Below are 15,905 nucleotides of genomic sequence, written 5' to 3'. Positions count from 1 at the left end.
TTGTAGTTAGAGCCATATTGAGACTTTATTTGAGAAAAATGTCTGACGCATAGCTTAACATTAATTTCTAATTGCTTAAGTTAAAATGTATGTAATGTCTTGTTTTTTTTACCATTTGCATAGTTTGCAATGGGGGGATTATTTTTTTTTTTAATTTTTGTTGGCCTTAAGCAAAAAATATACAATCTCCCTACATTATTACATTTTTTTCAGTTAAATTATGATTTTTTAAAGAGTTTGTTTTTTTTAAAGGAATGTCTGAAAATCGCGATATGTACAATAATAAAGTACTATATAAGTAAAAAAAAGAGTATAAATGATTTATATATTGTAAAAAAAGGATAATCAATAAACAAGAATATCAATTACACTGGGATCTTATACATAGGTAAGGTAGGTAGTATTATTATGTAAGTCAGTCCTGCTCATCAAAAACATCGTAGTTTATCATCATTCAATTTGTTCTACAATTTACTAAAAAAAAAAAACGGATTAAGTAATCGCGCAGTGTCTTATAAAATAATTATATAAATATTCTTGTTTTAACTATAAGTATGTTGTAATGTGATTAAGGAAAATTCAAAATAAATATCAACGCGTACAAGGATCTTGTTCCAATTAAATCTCATTTTTATAATATATAAAAATATAAAACCACATTTTTGTTTTAATCTATGAGTTGGTTTCTTCTATGCAATTTATAGGTAAGTATATACCTATGTACATTATGCACTTGTATATAAAAAAAAAGAAATGGGAAAATACAAAAAGTTGTGTTTAAAAAAATCACATTGAGATTCAATATAATTATATGTATGTAGATGCTTCAGAATGTCCCATAATAATGCTAAATAAAAAACAAACAAAAAATAAATTAATACACTTGGAAGAAACACATTGTTCTTTTGTTCTGTTTGTTTATCATTCTTTTTTTTTATTAACCAAATTCGCACTTCAACCGTAGGTATATTTTATGTATTTTTTTTCCTTTTAAATTTCTTTTAGTCAATTGCTTCTCACTCACTGTTTGTACTTTATCGAGTCTCTATCTCCATTATGAAATGCGCAATCTTGAGAGAATAACTTTAGGTATACTACACAGACACACATTTATTAAAAACTTAGATTATGGTATCCAATTGTCTGGCTTGATGGAGAATCTTTTTCTGATGACCTACAAGTGTTATTCCCATGTCGGACAGCTGTTGGGCAGTCAATCGTGAAATCTGAAATTTATTTAAAAAAAAAACACATAAAATAAAGTTTTAAATAAAATGCACTCATAAAAGAATTAGAGAACTCACCTGTTGTGCTGCTATGAGATTGGCCTCCTTGAAGTGTTGTGAGTAGCGTGACATTTTGATGCTTTCTAACCATAGATCAGTACTAATGAAATGCGTCGGTACCCCGGTCATTATTCTCGTATCCATATCGGGTGCCTCAGGGGAATGACGGGCGGCTAAAAGTGCAAGTGGCTGCCGCGCTAGGCTATCCAAAGTGGCTACAATACTGGCAAATGTTGGTCGATGTGTTCGTTGTTTTTGCCAACAGTCCAACATTAGTTGGTACAGTGCCTCGGGGCAGTCCATTGGGGCTGGCAAACGGTACCCCTTCTCAATGGATTTTATAACATCCTGATTAGACCAATTCCAATATGGTCGCTCCCCGTAGGACATTACTTCCCACAAAACTACCCCGTATGACCACACGTCACTTGTTGATGTGAATTTACGAAATGCAATGGCTTCAGGGGCTGTCCAACGAACGGGAATTTTACCACCACGTGTTGTGTATGCATCACTTGCATTTTCAATTTCACGCGATAACCCAAAATCCGCAATCTTGCAAATAAGCTGAGCATTCACAAGAACATTTCGGGCTGCCAAATCCCGATGGACGTAATTCATATCGGCTAAGTATGCCATTCCCGATGCAATACCACGAAGCATTCCAATTAGCTGAAGTGTCTGGAATTTACCGTCATTTGCCTGTGAATATAATAAAATACATAAGTAGGTACATAATGTAATTGAGATTCTAACAAGAAACCCATAATAAAATAAATAAATAAAATAATATTTACCCTTAAGAATGTATCCAAACTACCATTCTCCATATATTCAGTGATTATCATAACGGGATTTGATCTTGTTACAACACCTTGTAGATATATAACATTTGGATGATCAAATTGCCCCATAATTGAAGCTTCGGTGAGAAAATCGCATCGAGCCTTTTCCGTGCTGCCCGGTTTCAGTGTCTTTATGGCCACATCGATGTCTTGAACAAAGTTCGGGGGTACCTTTAGACGTCCACGACAAACATCACCAAACTCGCCTCCACCAATAATTGCCTCAATTGTAATATAGCTTGCATCTATTTCCCGTGCAAATTCTCTTATCGCCTGATTTGGATCTTCATACGTATGCGGGTCGACGTAGCTTCGATTGGCTCCAAAGAGGGGTGTTGTCACTAAATAAAGAAAAAGTAATTTTCCAAGAAAAAAATAAGCACAAATTAGTTTTTTATGTTTTTATTCCAATAAAAGTTGTAAGTTTTTGGCAAATATTTGTGATTTACCATTGTTTTGAACAGTTTTCACAATAGGTGTTGTGTCCATTGTATTAACTAAAAAATAAATAAATAAAAACATTGCAAATAAAAAAAACTAAAATATAATAAAAGCAAAAATCAAAGAAAATAAAAATCTGGGAAGAATACCAAGTGAAGGAAAAAGAAACACTTTCTTTAGGTTAGAAATTGATCACTTACTATATGTAACTACGAGTCCTTTATTTTAACGGATGCAAGAGGATTAAAGCGAATTATTAGGAGCTACAGTAGACTACAAGGGGTATCTTTTCTCATACTACTTTGATAGTTTGGTACTTTTTTTTTAAATTTAGTTTTACAATTCTTACCTTCGTTGCTAGCGTAATCAAGCTGCAGTGGTAGGTGATTATTTGTTTTCTTATCTAAATCATCATGTCCTTTGGAACGGAGGAAAAGAACCGTAGCTACGATTACTAAAAATATACAAGAAAGGTTTTATTTTAATTACAGGAAGAAAGAAAAAAAAAACATTCATAGCACTCAAAATTAAACTTACAGAGTACAAGAATAAAGACAACAGCAACACCAACTCCTGCGATGATTCTCACTTGGACGGAATCATCATAAACTGGTGAGACACTTTGATGTGTCTGAGCATAAACTATGTTGGAGAAAGTACCCCAACCATTTACAGTTTTGCAGCGAACCTAAAGAAATGGAGTTATGTTAAAATTTTGACTAGACTTAGAGATAAGATTTAGAGAAAGAGAAAACAATTAGTTTATACTTATAAAAAAAAAATATAGAAATGGAGGGAATAGCATAAAAGACAGTAGAATCAATAGAATCTAAAGATGAAAGAAAAAAAAAACATTTTTTTAACCTGGAATCCATATTCTGTATTTTCTGCAAGATTTTCCAGATGTGCTCGGGGTTCTTTTGTATTTAATGTAGTTTTATTGACGGAATCCACCTCTGATTTCGGAAACCATCGTACTTCGTAAAATTCAATTGGAATTTGTGCTCCATTCGTTTCACTCGATGTCGGTTTATCCCACATTAATTCCACATCCTTGCTACTAATCGACGTGACGCGCACATTGAAGATCGTACTCAGTGTTGCGGATTCCGTGGTGAAGGTAATCTCTGCAAAATCCGTCACTTGTTGACTTTCATCAGCAAGTAGGGCTGATATAGCAACGCGTTTCATAAATTCCGTCGATGTGGTATTATCATCGTCATCATTTACTGCCAAGGGAATGGCTTGTCCATTGAGGGAATGAATTTGAATGGTGTAGGTGGTTACGGGTTCGAGATTATTAAGTGTTAATTTCGTATCGTTGAATGTTTCTGTTGATGGTGTAAAAACAACGTTGGAATTGCATATGGGACATTTAACTTTGAAGATTACATCACTACGATAGGCAACACTTGCAGAATCTGGAGCACGTTGGGGTGCATTCCATGCAAAAATGGCGCTTGTTTGATCAAGGAAGAGTAGTGTGAGATTTGTGGGTGGACCCGGTGGACGATAGCATGGCATATGTTTGGCATCACGCTGATGACGATAGAACCCAGGTAAACATGGGCAGAATGCACTCCCAAGTGCCGGTGTCCGGGAATTTGGTGGGCATGGCGTACATTTGGCCACTTCGGCCGATCTAAATGTTCCAGCGGGGCATACATTGCAGATTTGACGTTCAAAATCTGGTTCATAGCCTACTTTGCACCTACAACCCCCACTTAGAATTGTCCATTTCCCATCTCCCTTGCACAAGTACGTAGGAGGCTCTGCTGCTTCGGCATTTGCAACACAAATTCCTGTTTGTTGCTCAATAATTGTGACTTCTCGCCCAGTTGGGGTTTCATTGAAGTGCGCAAAATTCACTGTAACTGCTGGGCATGTTATGTAGTAAACTTTAACAGCTAAAATACTTATGCAGGCACCCTGGTCGCGGAATGCAAAGTAAACCCCTTTCTTTGTGACTGCAATACTCTTGACTTCTGTATTTATATCCACATCGGAATTCTGGTTGAAGCGACCTTCACCAGCTGCTATTCTGGCTATTAATTTGTAACTTTCTGGTTGCCAAGGTGGTGGTTCCCTTGTGGCAGCATCAAATTCGTAAAAGAGTAAACTGAAGGTTTCCTTACAACTAAGTGTATTGCCGGGAAATAAGCTGCAGTCACGAATTGTAAATTGGATTTCAATGTACAAACGATTTGCAGGTCCACGATCAATAAAAGGTGACCAGAGCCAGTTATTTACATTGTGGTACGCAACATCGCACACAACGTAACTTCGCCAATTGATTCCTTTGCCAAAATTCGTGAAAGACTCCTCAACCCACTGCAAAATACAATAAAAGTATTCGATTTTAAACTCTTTTTTATTCTATTAAAACTTCAAAGCAATTTTACACTGATTTTCACACCCACAAATTGTATAAAAATTAAAAGAAAAAAGTGTATGATTGATTGGATGATGATTATAACTCTTATAGCATCACCATCTGATCTGAAGCCTAAAATAATCGACTTTATTTTGTTTTTTTTTCTTGCAGTAATTAATTAAGTTTAATTCATAGCAAATCATTAGGAATGAATCATTGTTAGTTACTTCTATACTGCGAAACATTGAAAACATTACTGTTTTGCAGTTAATTCAGATTTCATTTTTGAGGTGAATGCGTATACTTAGTCGCTTTCATCTCACTGATCGCCAAAGTGTTTATGAAGTGTACGTGCAGCACAAAAAAAATAAATGTAATTCAATGAAGATAATCTTACGCCAGGAGTTTGAGATTGAGGTCCATAGGGGTATCTTGTCCATTCGAGGGTGGCCTCCTTGGTGGTGTCCAGCAAGACGACCTGATCAGCCAAAAGGGTTGGTAGTATGGCTGCTGCCACGGCAATGAGCACGGGGATCATTGCTGCGGCTGCCGTTCACCCGAGGCGCCTGCCTTGTTTACAACACTAAATCACGCAAAAATCACGACACGGCAGTTGGGGCTTTGCATGAGCTCCTTTGCAAATGTAGACCCCCGCGTCTACACACCCGTTGATGCTTTTCACCACCTTTTGTTTGCAAACACACAGAACGTACGTACGGGATTCCCGTTGATATTTGATGCTGTCTTAGATTACTGGTTCACGTGCTGTGCAACCACAAACACTATTTAATGCAAAGAACACCACAATCCACCATTTTGCAGACATTCTTTAATTACACATGGACTTTTTCACCATAATTCCTCCAGCAGCCAGCCTTAGCACAAATACATTGACACGTAGTACCTGACATGCGCTATAAAAATAAAGGTTTGACCTCACACAAAAAAGAAGGTGTCAATTTGAGTGTCATTTGAGTAGCTTTAAAATTAATTCACTTGAGGGCGCTTTTGCTCACATTTTCCTTCATATTTTATAGCAAACACATACAAAACAAACTAAGCCAGCACGAGTGAATTAAATACAGATTTTTATTAAAACACTTTTCTTTTAAATTAAACATAGTAGCCACAATAAAATAAGTTTACTTCTTCTTTAAATTCTCAAAGAGAGCTGCCGAAATTTTAAAATTCTGTTTAAATTGACATTTTTTTTCGTGGCCCGCGAGGAACTCCAAGAAGAAGAAGAAGAAGACAAAATTTTTATATGTCAAAAAGTTCACAGAGAAGGGTGGTGGTGTGCTATCTTTGATATTTTTTTGCTGCGGAACAAAAAGTGTGTAGTTAGTGCCCCCCGTATTACAGTGTATTTTGGGTCTGTGTGACCCCGCAGATGTCTTTTTGAGCGCCACCCCCACATTCAGCATCGGCGGTACCCCATTTTTGTGTCCAGACAGCTTTTCACGGCCGCGCAATGGCGGCCCTGCCGCGCCGAATAATAAAGGAGACGCAGCGCCTACTGCAAGAACCCGTACCCGGTATTAGTGCCGTTCCGGATGAAAGTAATGCCCGGTATTTCCATGTGATTGTAACAGGCCCGGAGGATAGCCCCTTCGAGGGGGGCCTTTTCAAATTGGAACTCTTCCTCCCTGAAGATTACCCCATGTCGGCCCCCAAGGTACGCTTCATCACCAAGATCTACCACCCCAACATTGATCGACTCGGGCGCATTTGCTTGGACATCCTCAAGGTGAGTGTGCAGAGCGTTCTCGTTCCATTGTTTTATTGCGCTGTGAGGGTGTGATTGTTTTGCGAGGCTGCAAAATCTTCATTTCATCTGCAAAGCATTTTTTCTTTCTTAATTTTGCAACATTCGTCTGTGAGATCGTGCAATTATTGATTTTATTGCATCGAATAGAATAGGAAGTTTAAAAATGACCACCTACATAGCGTATACTATTCAATTGTTTCTCTTTTTTTTTAGTCAATATAAAGTATTTATTTAAGCAAAGTAGGCTCAAGTGAAAACAAATAATTTAATTTTCATGATTTCCAATGAAAATGATTTTTTTAATTAATCAATTTTTAATGTATGCAGGACAAATGGAGTCCAGCTCTCCAGATTCGCACTGTACTGCTGTCTATCCAAGCCTTATTAAGTGCCCCCAACCCGGACGACCCGTTGGCCAACGACGTGGCTGAGCTGTGGAAGGTGAATGAGGCAGAGGCGATTCGGAATGCGCGCGAATGGACGCAGCGCTACGCCATGGACAACTAAGAAATGTTGGGGACGAATAAAGATGTATTTAAATTTAGGGTTTTGTTTTCTTTCTCTCTTACAATTGTGAGACTTGGGGATAGGGAGGGACTTCTTTTTTTTTTGAACCTATTCCTCTAAGTGGACAAAAAGTACAGCACTGGGGTATAGCTTGGCATCCCGAAGACTCGTTCCTGGATCTAATTGCAGTAAATCCGAGCGCATAGCGGAAAAGATAAGCTTACACGGCGCTACACCCCCAAGACGCTGCCGAACATATCTGCGTAGTCGATCAATTGTGTACGAAGCAGGCCATGTGAGAAGCTCTGTGGTATCATCCGGAAGTCGCAGGGAGATTCGTGTTGTGTCCTCTACTACGGCATCTTCCTTGTCATCATCATCAGCTTGCTCAAAATCTTCTGGGGAAGCTTGAGTTTCACGAAGACTATTCTCAATGGCAATGCGCATTTGTTCCTCTTCGGAGAGTACATCGGGATTAAGAGGTGGTTGTGATTGGGAATTTTCAAGTACACCTATTGCATTCGCTGCTGCTGCTGCATCTTCTGTTGCTGTGGGTGTTGGACGACGCCGTAGGAAAGTTAGTAAGCGATCACGGGCATCATCACGTGTTACATTGGGTGGCCATGTATCTACAGCACCACCAGTTCGTGGATCAAGTATGCCAATAAATGGGAGAGTGGTGGCATGGTAGAAAGCCCGAAATTTCTCACCCTCTTCACTTGTTATGCTCACTTGGCACATGATAAAGTACTGTGAAAGTGTTTCCCGGATGACCTCGTCTGACCACACATCGCGATTTAGGCATTGACACTTGAAATCACCGCTATCCTGAAGATTCACAAGGAGCCATTTGTCAGCAGCACGGGCCACTTCACGACCACTCTCCCATGTACCACGGTGAAGGATCTCCACGGGGGGACGGAAGAGATCACTCAGGCAGATACGCTTCCCACTGGTACCTTCCAGTAATTCAGCTTCCCGTTCAAAATTCCGAAAAGCAACTGTTGGTGCGGGACATCCTCCTTTGCGTTTTGGTGCCCTTACACGTCCCGGAGATGACTTGGCAGTCCCTGAGCCCCCTGAACCTGGACATGTGGGTCATATTGCCAATCACAATGGTGTTTTATTGCGAAAAATAAATTATTTTATAAGAAAAAAACATACCTGACATTTCTCTACAACAAACTTTTTTTTTGCCACTTTTGCTTTCTTTTCTCTGAATCTTGTACAAAAGGGGTAATTCATGGGTAATTGATTCGGGATTCTGTGAGCAAATAAATTCAAAATTAACGGAAAGTGTTTAATTTTTTTGCGTAAAACTTTAGTAAGGTCTCATGTTTGGGTGTGTCAATCGTGACGTTTTGATTTGTTTTCCTTTTTCCCGTGGTTTGGTTTGTTTTGTGTGTTTGTAGTTCTTGCATATTTTCCTTGTATTGTGTGTCCTTTTATCCCACACAATGTGGCCAAGGATTGTGGCCACTGTGGGTCTCCTAGCTGTGGCATCGGCCCAGCTGCGAGACTTTCGAAAATTCCAAGATCGTCCGGTGAATGTGAGTCAATCCGGATGGTTTGAGACGCGCCCCGCCCTTAACTTTGGCAATCAACTTGATGGACTAAAACCCGAGGATCTCTGTCCACAGCATTGGATTGCATTTCGTTCTTCGTGCATGCGTTTTATTGGGAGCCCCAAACGGTCATGGCATGATGCAAAGAAAATATGTCAGGCCTATGGGGCTGATTTAGTGCACGTGGATAGTCTTGAGAAGCACAGCTTTATTCTTCACTATCTCATTAGGCATGATCAGAGGCAGAACAGGTGGGGTTCATCCCATATTATTACATTATTCTTTTCAACGGTGTAATTAGAGAATTTACCTAAAAAAAAAAATTCTTATAAGATCAAGCTCAAAAGATGGATGACTCATGCGTGAGTCAAACAAGACGAATATGATTTTTAATAAAAATCTTTTTGCAGATATTTCATATCAGCACGCCAAACAAGTCCATCGACGTGGGTAAATGATGATAATACAGCATTTGTGGCACCTGAAGAAGGACTATCGCTTGACGAAAAGGACCTACGTACACGTGAGGAGTTGGAAGCAAGTGGGAGCCTGGGACATTTGAGCTATGCACAAATAGAGCGACTTCTAACACCACGTGACCCATTGGCACCCCTTCATCAAATCCCCCGCGATAGGCTTGTTTATGGCTTTTCACCATCGCACGATCGTTGGCTCTTCATTCCGTCGTATGATTTTGAGCAAAATCTCTTCATTTGCGAATCACGTGAACTCTTTGGGACACGCAATGCCAACACCCTCGCCGAGGATAGACGTACCATTGAGTACGGAGTGCAGGTTAGTCATGTTTTACAACTTGTTTGGTGACGGCGGGAGTTTTTATGCCGTATGTTACACCCAGACGAAAATGTGGGTGCGACGATGAGACTCACTGAGGTAGCAATTATCCTCTGCTGTGGAGTGGTGCATCTTTTATCTTTCTCGCTCATTGTCAGGATATTTGCTCGCTGGTTTCTCCAAAAATTGGCGGAGATTGCCAGCGAGTCAGATTAATTTTTATTAGTTGAAAAATGATGGAAATTGTAAAAAAAAATAATGATTTTCGCGGGAAACGGCAATTTCGTACAATACGTTCTTTAGCTTAAATCTTCAATCCTCTCAAATTATCTCTCTATCCTCTGTTCATCTTATTAAAATCTTTCTGCTAAATTTATCACTTCAAAATTTTCTCTCGTTCATTTTTTTTTCTTTCTAAACTTATTATAATTTCCCATTATTTTTAAACCTAATAAAATGCAGCCTATTCAATTTTCAACACAAATATTTCATTAGAATGATTTATTAATTTTAATATAACTTCTTTTTTTTTCTTCTGCCTCTGTGTGTTGTGTGTGTTTAGGTTGTGGATGAAGAAAGACTCCCACAGGGTCCCAAGTTTGTCCTGCAACCACGTGACACGACATTCGATACGGGCAAACGTAAAATTGCTAATTGGGTGCAACTTGAATGTTTGGCTGAAGGATATCCCGCACCAACGTACACATGGTTCAAGGAAGTTTATGAGAGTGATCGATTAGCATTTAAGCATGTTAGTGCACTCTCAGATCGTCGCATCACAACAGCTGGTGGGAATCTTGTGATAACAGAACCAGAGCAGCATATGGATCAGGGAACATATCATTGTGTAGCTGAAAATAAATTCGGACGTATCTTATCGGATAGTGTGCAACTCAACTTTGGCTACATTATGGAATTCAACCTAAAACGTAGCCCTGAGAGTGGTGACATGAATTGGGGCAAATCCCTCTTTTGTGATCCACCGCAACACTATCCGGGGGTTAAGTACTACTGGTCACGGGATTTCTTCCCAAATTTCGTTGAAGAGGACGAAAGGCGATTCGTCAGCTACGATGGTGCCTTGTATTTTTCAGCTCTTGAAACTATTGATCGTGCTGACTACTCGTGCACCGTACAGAGTTTAGTTAGTGACACCGGACGCAATGGACCATTCTTTCCGCTAAGGGTTAAACCACATCCTAACTACCAGGAGCTCCTTTTTGCAAATACATTCCCCAAGGTATTTTATTTATTTACCTATTTATTTTATTTTATTGGAAAGAGATAAAATTTTATTCCTTTTGTTAAAAATAATGGGCCTTATTCAGAGACCAAGAAACCCTTGAAATTCGCTTGAAATCTTAAAATTTCAGTACAAAATTCCAAGATTTCAAAGGTTTCTTGATCGCTGAATTAGGCCAAATACTTTATAATTTTTTTCCCATTATTTCTTGTAGGTATTCCCAGAGGCTCCAATAGCCGGACAAGAAGTACGCCTAGAGTGCATGGCATTTGGTTATCCTGTGCCATCATTCAATTGGACACGCCGCGATGGGAATCTCCCGCGACATGCCTACCTTTTGAGTTACAATCGTGTTATGATTATACCAAATGCTACTATAAATGATAGTGGAGAGTACACATGTACAGTGGCAAATGATCGAAAGAGCACATCAAAAAGTATTCGTATTAGCATACAAATGGCACCCAATTTTACCATTCCCCTCGTTGATAAAATTCGCGATCTCAACACTGATGTATCCTTCGTGTGCGAAGCATCCGCCATTCCCGATGCAAATTACACATGGTACAAAAATGCCGAATTACTCGAACAAGCACTACTGCCGCGTGATAAATTTATAATACAGGATAATGTGTTAACAATAAAATTCCTTGATCCGAATAAAGATGATGGGATGTACCAATGTCGGGCACAAAATCAAATAAAGGCCGTGTACTCCTCAGCACAGTTGAGGGTGTTATCGTTGAAGCCAACATTCAAGAAGCGCCCACTTGAAGCTGAAATTTATGCCATAGCTTCGGGGAATACGACAATTACGTGCGAACCCGAAGCAGCTCCGCAGCCAACATTTCAGTGGAAGAAGGATGGTATTGTGATTGGGAGTGGTGGGCATCGACGTATCTTGGCTACGGGGGCGCTTGTTATATCACCCACATCGCGCGATGATGAAGGTGTCTACACGTGTACAGCAACTAATTCCTATGGAACAGCTGAAAGTCATGCGAGATTGATTGTACTACAGGAATTGAGGTACATCAATGGCCCAAAATTCTCGATTTTTTTTCGCAGATTGTTCTAATAATTAAAAAAAATTCTAATGTGTAGATTCCGCACACCTCTACCAACGCGACAAGTTCTCCAAGCAGGTGAACTCCTTTTCTTACACTGTGACGTTGACCATGATGCCCTATTGGATGTAACATTTTCATGGCGTCGCAATGGAGCTCTCCTACCGGAGGATCCAAATGATCGAAGAATTCTTGTAAATAGAAATAGTTTGGAAGTCCATAATGCAAGTCTCTTGGATTCCGGAGAGTATGAATGTCTTGCCATGGCAGCCTTGCATCGTGTCTCATCACGTGCTGAAATAACCGTTCAAGGACCACCTGGTAAACTTACCAAAAAATAAAACAAACGAATCAGTATTTATAAAAGTTATTTTTTTATAGGTGCTCCGGGTGGTGTAAAAGTGATTGACATCAAAAAGACATCTGCAGTTCTGGAATGGATCGATGGCCCTGACAATGGACGTCCAGTGATCTTCTACAGTGTCTGGGCACGAACAACGTGGAATCGTACGTGGATCCCGGTATCTGAGGGTGTTCAAGCACGTGAATTTGATCGGTATACAGGTAGAAAACGTGCCGAAGTAGTTGGACTCACCCCATGGTCAGGATATGAATTTCAAGTACGTGCAGTGAATGATGTTGGCATGGGACCACCATCACCACCCTCACCCCTTTATAGTACACTCAATGACATTCCCTATGAGGCACCGAGTAAAGTGGGGGGTGGTGGTGGGAAAATTGGTGATTTGGTCATCACGTGGAAACCCCTGCCGCCGGAGAAGCAAAACAGCAATGGAATTTACTACAAAGTCTCGTGGCGATTGCATGGGAAAGGTGGTGCTACGGAGTGGGCAACAAAGATTATTGGTGCAACTGAAGCTGGGAGAGCAGTAGTACCCGTACCATTGGACAACTACTACACGCAATACGATGTGAAGGTGCAGGCATTCAATGATCAAGGTGCCGGACCCGAAAGTTCCGTTGAGACAATTTACTCAGCTGAGGATATGCCACAAGTGGCACCACAGCGTACCTATGCACGTGGTTACAATTCAACAGCACTCAACATTACATGGGCACCTGTGGAGTTGACACGCGAAAAGATTCGTGGTAGACTAATTGGGCATAGGCTCAAGTATTGGAAGAGCAATCATGCCGAGGAGAATGCTGTTTACTATCTATCACGCACAACACGCCCGTGGGCCCTTATTGTGGGTCTTGAACCTGATACCTACTACTACACAAAGGTTATGGTGTACAATGCAGCTGGAGAGGGTCCCGAAAGTGAAAGATATCTCGGTAAGAAAAGAAAAATCTTTAACTTGAATGGTGTAAAAAAAAATAAACTCAAAAAATGTTTTTTTTCTTTTTTCATAAATTTAGAACGAACGTACAGAAAAGCACCGCAGAAACCACCATCAAGTGTTTCTTTTACTGCCGTCAATCCATCAACGGTGCGTGTTACGTGGAGATATGTAACACCAAGTCAAGAGGAAGAACCCATTGAGGGCTACAAAGTGCGCGTATGGGAATCAGATCAGGATATGTCAACTGCCAATGATACCATTATACCCATTGGGCGAAAACTTGAGGCATACATTGATAGTTTAGCACCCGGAAAGGCATACAAGATGCGCGTTTTGGCATTCAGTAATGGTGGTGATGGACGCATGAGTAGCCCAACGCTTAACTTCCAAATGGGACGCACGCGACAACGTAATGCAGCCACAACAACCCATCATCATGTAAATTATGTAGCCCTTCTCTGCTTAGCAGTAGCCATTAGATGGCTCCACTAGGAGTTGTCGCGTTCGTAATTTCTTTTTTAATTTTTACAAATATCTTCGTATCACAATTCCGTCCATATTGGCCTGCACTTTAGAGTGGGGAGGCATGAAACAATTAAAGTATATTAATATAAAAAATAATTGGGCAACTCAGGAATCTCCATATTGCACGTATTGTGCGTTTTAAGTAGCCCACTCCGTCTCACGGCAGACCAGCCTTATTTTTTTTGTCTTTTTTTCTTCTTATTCAGAAAGCGACACTTTTTGTCGGATTGTATTTTTTATATATTAACAAACAAAATGTACTTTAGGTAGAAAAGACAAAAAGAAAAATAATAAAATCTCTCTGTACAAAACGAAATTATTGGTATTTTTTTTTAAATTTCAAAAATGAACCGAATTGATATTTTTTCGTTCACTCTACACTCAAAAGTTGATTATGATTTTCCAGAAATTCGATAAAATGCATAAAATGGGAATCACCTGGAACTATCTGAGTGAGGTAAGCAAGAAGGCCTTTTAGAGAAACAAAAGTAAATTAAAAAATACCTACAGGGTAAATTCTTATAAAAATATTACCTATAGTTACAGAATTTCCCACCTACCTATCATTTTGCATTTTTCACATTAGACCGTACGCTAATATTTTCTTAATCTAATTAAATTGTAATCTTTCCAATGTTTAAAAAAAAAGTTTCATCAAAACATTTGATTTAAAATTGTTTTTCAATGAATATTTTATTTATAAGAAAATCAGTAAAATTTTCAATAGGAATTTCCAAAAAGTATCTAATATATTTTTATTTTTCAACAAACAGAAAGGGAAAAAAAGTAATAGAAAACACCTACACCCCCGATGTACATTTTGTTGCAATTTAAAGGGGCCATTGAACCACATTAATTAAATACAGCACAAAATCTCTTAAATCGCGGATGTCATTTGTCCGCAGTGTAATTTAATTATTAACCGTAAAATCCATAAGTAAAATATTCAATGAATTCCTAGCTCTATAATGCCCTTAAGGATGAATCTACCATATCTCCTCTTTCTTAAACTATAGGTACATAGCAGAAGGGTGAAATGCCAAAAAGGAAGCCCCCTCCTAAAGGTGTATGTAGTACGGTACCCCGTACGGCGGTTTGTGCGAAAGGGGTTGTTTCTAAAATGATTTTATATTTTCGTGTACAGTACAGGGAAGAGAATGCGGGGAGGGGGTGTTGTGGGCGATGGGAAGGAGAAACCCAATTGGTGGTGGTACATGAGGGTCCATCACTTTTGACTCACTTCCTCCCAATTACAGCAATTTAACGACCATTTCAGGAGTGAAAATCTTATCTTATTATTGCCTCCTTATAGCCAAGAAACTCCGACATTTAATCGTCTTTCTCAGAACCCGAATTACTCCGTATAAAGACCCTATCCCCATTTTCTGTGGCATCTTGTTGTTGATGCTATATGGTTTATATTAGGTATATATAATTTTTGCCTACCTCCTCCACCCCAATCCGTTCCTATCTTTCCTTTAACCCCTTTACCCTTTTATTGCTTCTTCTTTGGTGATGTCACCTTTTGAATTAAGTTCCAACAAAAGTGTTTTTTTAAACAAGAAACCCTCAACGGTAATCACAAAAAAATTGTCACTAATTCTTTTTTTTGTAATTAGTTTTTGGGATTTTTAGCTGTGATTCTTTCTTCAAAGAAGCACAGCTTCTGTGTACACTCTAAAATGCAAAGTCGTCAGATCGGGCTCAAACTTGGGATGAGCACGAATTAGGGTCCCTACATTCCAAAAAATGGTGGCGCCAAAAATCTTTCCGTCCGGCCGTCCGGCCGTCCGGCCGTCCGGAACCTTTCGCTAAATTACAAGAGAACGGTAATAGATAGAGACTTGCGGTCAACGGCAAAGTTCATATATCGGGTGGAAGACATCCGATTATGACGTCAAATCCAACCCCCCACCCCGGCGTCCGCCATTTTGAATAACTGTCAAATTTTGTTTTCGCTATATCTCAGCTTCTGTAATAGCTAGATGTCTGAAATTTTGATATGTTGTAGGGGCCATCAAGACCTTTCCAACGATACCTCATTTTCGAAAATCGGCCAAGCCGTTTATCCAATATGGCCGCCACAATTTTTCATCGAAAATCGGCCATAACTCGAGAACGGCTTGACCGATTTTGATCAACTCGGGCTCAAATGAAAGATATTAATGAGCCCTACAACTGC

The 15,905-nt window shown here is 39.5% G+C and overlaps 4 protein-coding genes across 4 annotated transcripts; 2 read left to right on the top strand and 2 right to left on the bottom strand.

Moving 5' to 3' along the window:
- Window positions 1-6: 6 nt before the first annotated feature.
- LOC129793936 (ephrin type-B receptor 1-B) lies at window positions 7-5,952 on the bottom strand. Its single transcript, XM_055834465.1, has 8 exons — window positions 5,344-5,952; window positions 3,437-4,903; window positions 3,110-3,260; window positions 2,922-3,026; window positions 2,581-2,628; window positions 2,084-2,472; window positions 1,305-1,988; window positions 7-1,226 (listed from the first exon to the last, which is right to left on the bottom strand). The coding sequence occupies exons 1-8, from the start codon at window positions 5,482-5,484 to the stop codon at window positions 1,122-1,124; spliced, it is 3,090 nt and encodes a 1,029-aa protein (XP_055690440.1). The 5' UTR covers window positions 5,485-5,952; the 3' UTR covers window positions 7-1,121.
- Window positions 5,953-6,404: 452 nt separating this feature from the next.
- Window positions 6,405-7,258, top strand: LOC129793939 (ubiquitin-conjugating enzyme E2 N). Its single transcript, XM_055834475.1, has 2 exons — window positions 6,405-6,693; window positions 7,042-7,258. The coding sequence occupies exons 1-2, from the start codon at window positions 6,418-6,420 to the stop codon at window positions 7,219-7,221; spliced, it is 456 nt and encodes a 151-aa protein (XP_055690450.1). The 5' UTR covers window positions 6,405-6,417; the 3' UTR covers window positions 7,222-7,258.
- Window positions 7,228-8,490, bottom strand: LOC129793938 (UBX domain-containing protein 7). Its single transcript, XM_055834474.1, has 2 exons — window positions 8,386-8,490; window positions 7,228-8,306 (listed from the first exon to the last, which is right to left on the bottom strand). Exons 1-2 carry the CDS (start codon window positions 8,390-8,392, stop codon window positions 7,330-7,332), a joined length of 984 nt encoding a protein of 327 aa, XP_055690449.1. The 5' UTR covers window positions 8,393-8,490; the 3' UTR covers window positions 7,228-7,329.
- Window positions 8,491-8,537: 47 nt separating this feature from the next.
- On the top strand, window positions 8,538-14,045 carry LOC129793934 (contactin). The gene is made up of 7 exons (XM_055834464.1): window positions 8,538-9,037; window positions 9,197-9,581; window positions 10,144-10,821; window positions 11,039-11,853; window positions 11,929-12,212; window positions 12,273-13,190; window positions 13,275-14,045. Exons 1-7 carry the CDS (start codon window positions 8,679-8,681, stop codon window positions 13,688-13,690), a joined length of 3,855 nt encoding a protein of 1,284 aa, XP_055690439.1. The 5' UTR covers window positions 8,538-8,678; the 3' UTR covers window positions 13,691-14,045.
- Window positions 14,046-15,905: the final 1,860 nt, after the last annotated feature.

This window comes from Lutzomyia longipalpis, chromosome 3 (assembly GCF_024334085.1).
Source record: "Lutzomyia longipalpis isolate SR_M1_2022 chromosome 3, ASM2433408v1".
Taxonomy (NCBI): domain Eukaryota; kingdom Metazoa; phylum Arthropoda; class Insecta; order Diptera; family Psychodidae; genus Lutzomyia; species Lutzomyia longipalpis.
Note: the sequence above shows the minus strand (reverse complement) of the source record. Positions and strands in the feature narration are given on the sequence as shown.

Excerpts from the sequence above, each read along its gene's own strand:
- LOC129793936 (XM_055834465.1), bottom strand. The coding sequence starts at position 5,484 with ATGATCCCCGTGCTCATTGCCGTGGCAGCAGCCATACTACCAACCCTT. Across the intron at positions 3,261-3,436 it reads ATACAGAATATGGATTCCAG|GTTCGCTGCAAAACTGTAAA; the intron begins GTTAAAAAAATG and ends CCATTTCTTTAG. Across the intron at positions 2,473-2,580 it reads GAAAACTGTTCAAAACAATG|TGACAACACCCCTCTTTGGA; the intron begins GTAAATCACAAA and ends TTCTTTATTTAG.
- LOC129793934 (XM_055834464.1), top strand. The coding sequence starts at position 8,679 with ATGTGGCCAAGGATTGTGGCCACTGTGGGTCTCCTAGCTGTGGCATCG. Across the intron at positions 10,822-11,038 it reads TTGCAAATACATTCCCCAAG|GTATTCCCAGAGGCTCCAAT; the intron begins GTATTTTATTTA and ends TATTTCTTGTAG. Across the intron at positions 13,191-13,274 it reads CGAAAGTGAAAGATATCTCG|AACGAACGTACAGAAAAGCA; the intron begins GTAAGAAAAGAA and ends TCATAAATTTAG.
- LOC129793939 (XM_055834475.1), top strand. The coding sequence starts at position 6,418 with ATGGCGGCCCTGCCGCGCCGAATAATAAAGGAGACGCAGCGCCTACTG. Across the intron at positions 6,694-7,041 it reads TTTGCTTGGACATCCTCAAG|GACAAATGGAGTCCAGCTCT; the intron begins GTGAGTGTGCAG and ends TAATGTATGCAG.